Source organism: Diadema antillarum, unplaced genomic scaffold (genome assembly GCF_040938485.1).
Source record: "Diadema antillarum isolate AM-2024a unplaced genomic scaffold, OU_Dant_1.0 seq00000693_RagTag, whole genome shotgun sequence".
NCBI lineage: Eukaryota > Metazoa > Echinodermata > Echinoidea > Diadematoida > Diadematidae > Diadema > Diadema antillarum.
In genome coordinates, this window is record NW_027271598.1 from 1,434,001 (window position 1) to 1,439,742 (window position 5,742).

Below are 5,742 nucleotides of genomic sequence, written 5' to 3' on the forward strand. Positions count from 1 at the left end.
TCTCTCACTGCAAATAGAAGGGGAGTAATGTACCTGTCCCAGTCTTTTGGGTTTTCAGCGCACATACGTTTCAACATTTGTTTTAGAGTGCCATTGAAGCGCTCAACTAGTCCATTCGCGGCAGGGTGATATGGGGATGTAGTGAAGTGTTTGATGGAGAGTAATTTGCTTACCTCTTTCATGAGATCAGATGTGAACTGAGTCCCTTGATCGGTCAGCATTTCCTTGGGGATTCCGACTCTGGTGAAGATGCTCACTAGGGCTTCTGCAACTCTTTCTGTCTCGATGCTTGGGAGTGGGATTGCCTCGGGGTACCTAGTAGCAACATCAATAACGGTAAGTATGTACCTATTTTTCTGGTCAGTCATTGGGTGTATTGGTCCAACTATGTCTACAGCAATGCGTTCGAAGGGGACTTCGATGAGCGGCATTTTTCCGAGTGGGACCTTGGTTACACGACCTTTTGATAGTGTACGTTGGCAGACGTCACACGATCTACAGTACCTGGTAATGTCAGAGTTCATACCGGGCCAAAAGAAATTGGTAAGTATCTTTTCTGTTGTCTTTTTGGTACCTTGATGCCCTCCGAGTATATTTTCATGGGCTGTTTGCATAACCTGTTTGCGGTATTGTTTTGGTACTACCACTTGTGTGATTGTTGTGTCGGGGTCCATTTGGGGAGAGTGGAATGAGCGGTACAGCATTCCGTCTTTGTAAAAGAAGGAAGAGAGACCGTTATTGCGACTTACCTTCTCTGAACGAGTATCGGCGAGTTCTCGCAGGCGGTGTAATGTTTCATCCTTCTGTTGTGCCTCTTTGAGAGCTGTTAGAGTCACGATATCTTCCATTGGGTGTGGGGTTCTGAGAGGACGAAATGGCTTACCGTCTCGTTGAGCCTGGGCTCTCGTCTGTACTGCGCCGACAGGCATTGGTGTAGCCGTCCAGTCAGGATCTGGGTTGTCTGGTTCTCTTACTCCGGGTAGGTTACCTAAAATCAGGTCATAGAGTGGAGTTTTCATGCACAATGCGTTAACTTTTCCTACGTAGAAGGGAGTGTCTACATCTATTCTAGCGACGGGGAGAGTTTTCACTGTGCCGTCAATCAGCACGCAAGTACTTTCTTCACCTGTCATTTGGGTTGGCTGGACAAGATCTTGTTTAATGACAGCTCCGCTGCAGCCGCTGTCTCTGAGAACAGAAATTTGATTGTTATTGACTAGTCCGTTAGTAACTGGCATTTGTCTGACCACATGTTCTTTGGTGCATGCTGCACTCATCAACGGCAAGGAGTGTCCACATTTGAATTGGATATGGTCTGTGGTGGATTCTAGCTTGGGGGCATTGAGTGGCATCCGAACCATCATACAAGAAGCCTCAATTTTGACCTTTGTGTTAGTGCAAGCTGGACATTGACAGGGAGTGTGTGGATTTGGTTCTACCTGATCGGGTTCCGATGAAGCCAGGTTGTGTTCCGAGATAGGGGGGTTTCCTTGCTCTGGATCCTGGGCGAGGACTAGACCTGCCGATTTCATGGGGGAGAAAGGACAATAGTTAGCAATGTGACCTGGTTTGTGGCATATGAAACACGTTCTGCCTCTGTTTCCCTGTTTTGTACAATCACGGGCAAGGTGACCGTGTTGGTGGCAGTTGTAACATTTGGGTTGAGATGGGGGCCTATTTCCTGAAATGTTATTTGGAGGGATTTTACCTTCAGGTCTGGTGTTGCTCCGTGGCATCTGTCCCACGTGTGTCTGGATGTTCCTTTGTGCCGGTGGGGGTGGTTTGAAGGTGCCTCCTCTGGCGTCTAAGTACTGCTCAGCTAGTTTCACCACGTCCTTCGAAGTCTCGGGCTGCCGTTCCTTCAGGAAGATGGCCAGCTCTCGATGACACCCACTGATGAGCTGCTCCCGGAGGAGTAGATCTGCCAGCTCCTCGAAGGTGTGCTCTATACCAGAGAGGCTTACCCACCTGTTCAAGTAGTTCTCTAGTCGGTTTGCATACTGGGATGCCGTTTCTCCTGTTGTCGGTTTGCCTGAAAAAAACTTGGAGCGAAATCCTTCTGCAGTGAGCTGAAAGGATTTCAAGAGTGCATGTTTCAAAGTGTCATAATCATTGGATTCCGCACTTGACAATCTAGAGTGAACATCAAGAGCCTTACCTGTAAGCAGTGTGCTTAAGTTGAGTGCCCAGTCTGTAGTTGGCCAGTTTTGATTTTTGGCATATCGTTCGAACCGCTGTAGATAGGCATCTATGTTATCTTTGTCTTCCTGAAATAGAGGCAATTTTGGAGATCGAGCTTTGCACCCATTAGAACTTGATTCGCTTTTGGTTTGCTTTTCACGCGCTATCGCCAATTGTAGCTCGGCTGTTTCTCTTTCCTGTCGCCTTAACTCTAACATGTCCGCTCTTTCCTCTCTGAGTCTCTTTTGCTCGTCTGTAACAAACTGCCTAAGCTCCTCTCCACTGAATCCGAACTTTTCTCCAATTTCAGTTAACTTAGCTAGCTCCATTCTGAATTACCTGAGCACTTATAATACAAAAATGTATTCAGATCAGTTCAGATCATGTACACAATGAATATACAACGGTGCACCTATAGATAGTACATACATAGATACATACATAGATAGTACATACATACAATTGTAGAGGAAACAAAAAAATCACAAGTTTTCCTCAACCTTTTTCTTTACTCTGTTTTCTCCGTTTATATACCCATGTGACTTCGAATGGCACGAGTTATATTCCCGGACAACCCCCAGAAAATGTCACATGGGCGGACTTAAATAATACTCAATCACACTCGTGCCATTCACTTTAATGTACAATTTAATAAACCATTTGTAGAATATTTACAAGACTGAAATCAAGGAGTTGTGACCAACATAAAATGCAAAATCAAAATTCTGAGTGAGATAAATTAAATTACAATACTCTTATATTCGACAACCATGTGAACGGGACCCTGTCTTGGTCCGGTTCCACCTGTACTTTTGGCTTGACACTTCTTCAGAATAATTATAACAGCTTCACTATTAATTCGTTATCCCTGACAATACACTATCTGCTATCAAGCGCAACACTATATGGTTCACACCACCGTAGTGCTGATCCTGAGATGACCAGCCTGCACGCACGACGGTTTACCGCGGTTATAACACTTGCCTTCAATTACACTGCTTCCGTTTACATCCGGGTTCTGTGTTAACCCGCAACTCTCATGGGGTGTATAAATACCAACATTCGAATTATGTGCACATCATATTCATCCTTTTACCAATTTAACATGACCTTCACCTCTCTACTTCGGCGACACTTCCACGTCATAACCAATCATATCAACAGGGTGTCATGCACCCGCCAGGTTCATCGCTCACCTGCGTTGTCCACAGAGTCACCTTAATTGTCAAACTATTCGCTTCCAGAACATAACTGATTCGTGGGTGGAGCGTCCTTGTATGCGAGGTTGCTGTTCCAGCTCCAAAGTCTCGCGAGGGACCCGCGTTCCGTATTCATTGGCGTCAAAAGTTCTCCCTAGCGAGGGGCGGGCACAGTCGCTCCGCTGCGAATGCGTCGGCCTGGGAGTAGATTCGACCTCAGCCTCGGCGCCATCAATGACCGGTGTAATATAACCAAAATGCCTCTTCTTCTTGTCTACTGGGAGGCTGCAAAGGCTGTTGGAATACGCCTTCTGGCAGCAAACAAAATCTGAACTCAAATCAGCCAGTATACAGGCTGACGGTAAGGTGGACGGACGGCTCCTGGCCGCAAACGGAATTGGGCTTAGACACAAAATTATCTTGCCAACTGGCGCCTGGGTGTGGCAGGTTGGTTTTCTGCCATCACGGAGCTAACTCAATGTTCTCTCGGTGAAATCAAAATGGTGTCTGCCACGAAAAGATCCAACTCTACTGTTAAATTGCTACTCGACTACGACACTCCTTTTCGAGGCATTTGGAATATTTGATACAACTAAAAGGACTTGAACGAAAACACCTATACCGCACTCTCCCGGAACTGGAGCTATTTCCTGTCTTTTCTTTCTACATTAATTGACATGCAAAAATAAATGAACTCCTCTCGGTCATCGATGGTGCGACTTGTAAAACATTTACACCTGTCCTATCACTTTCTCTCTCTCGCTCTCGCTTTCTCTCTCGCTCCCTCACTCGCACTCTTTGTCTCGTTATCCCTACCCGTAAACATGTTTGTCTAGTTGAATGACCGATAGGTGATGTACATGAAACAACCTGGAAATGCATTTTCAATGTGACACCTGTATTGTTTCACTTTGTCGTTTACTTTCTCTTTTGTACCTGGATGCCATTCGTATGTTGCACATGGTTGCAAATTGCTACAAATATGTTCTGTTAATGCATTGTTTATAATTTTCCCTGTTTATTCAATGGAAATGAAAATAAAGTTGAAGTTGAAGTTGAAGTTTAAGCCTTGATCATTTAGTTATCAAATGGATTTGGCGCCCTATACGTCCCATAATGATATAATTGTTATCATTAGTATAATAATAATAATAATAATACTAATAATAATAATTATTATTATTATTATCATTAGTATAATAATAATAATAACTATTATTATCATTATTATTATCATTATTACTATCATTATCATTATTATTATTATTATTGTTTTAATAATAATTATTATTATCATTATCATTATTTTTTATTGTGGTCATCATCATCATCATTATGGCATGAATTACATTAAAAACATAGACGTTGCAATGTTTACAAAGTGGTTCTGTTGTGATGACATGAAACAAATGACATTCACCTTTATAGAACGTTCTAATCGTTACTTTGGCGTCTGTATAGGTGACATTGGCGGTGCAATGGGCCTGTGGTTAGGAGGAAGCCTACTCACGATCTACGAAGTCTTCGACCTCCTTGCCGATTCCTGCTTGCTTTACAGAAGACTTGGGTGATTGACATTAGCGACAGCAGTCGCTGTTGACCTACCAATCCACCACTTTATCGGAGGTCTCGGGTTCGAATCCCGATGGAATCCCATTTTCTTTGCTCAATTTTCCACTAATAGATAATATTCATTTCTGGTCAGTTTTTCTGTTTGCGTTTGTTACATACTCAAAATGCTGCATCGCTTCGGTGATCCCTCGCATTTATCCTTAAGTTGAATTATCCTTCGAGTTTATGCCAGGTTCAAGTGTGTACGTGTGTGTCACACACAAACACACTGCTATAGCTTCTGACCATTCGAGCATTGAGAATTAAGGGTTTCTGGGACGAACACTGAACTAAGGTTATCTATAGCTCGGTCGGTAGATCACCGGGCTAGCATCCGGAGATCTCGGGTTCGAATCCCGATGGAATCCCATTTTCTTTGCTAAATTTTCCCCTTTATCTTTATCTTAATTGATTATTGTGATGTTGTGTGGTCAAACATGATTATAGTTGTATTAAGCGTCTTCAAATTCTCCAAAGTCGGTTTCTAAAAACAGTGTTGCGGGTAAATTAGAGATATCAAACTGATTTGTTATACTGCCTAATCAATAAAAGCATACTTGAGATGAGAAAAATTCAATTGGATTCGATTCAAATTAGATTTTCCTATTTCCAATAGGATATCTTTATTGATACAAGTTCTAGTCAAAAAGTACAACATATACAAATATATATATATGTATATATTAGTCCCTCATGTGAAACAAATTTTTAAAATATTTGTGTCATTGGAAAAGAGAGGCCTATGTAAAAG

At 42.7% G+C, this 5,742-nt stretch overlaps 1 protein-coding gene across 1 annotated transcript; it reads right to left on the reverse strand.

The window, feature by feature from the left end:
- Positions 1-186: 186 nt before the first annotated feature.
- LOC139737450 (uncharacterized) lies at positions 187-2,597 on the reverse strand. The gene is made up of 2 exons (XM_071648126.1): positions 750-2,597; positions 187-315 (listed from the first exon to the last, which is right to left on the reverse strand). The coding sequence occupies exons 1-2, from the start codon at positions 2,508-2,510 to the stop codon at positions 187-189; spliced, it is 1,890 nt and encodes a 629-aa protein (XP_071504227.1). The 5' UTR covers positions 2,511-2,597.
- Positions 2,598-5,742: the final 3,145 nt, after the last annotated feature.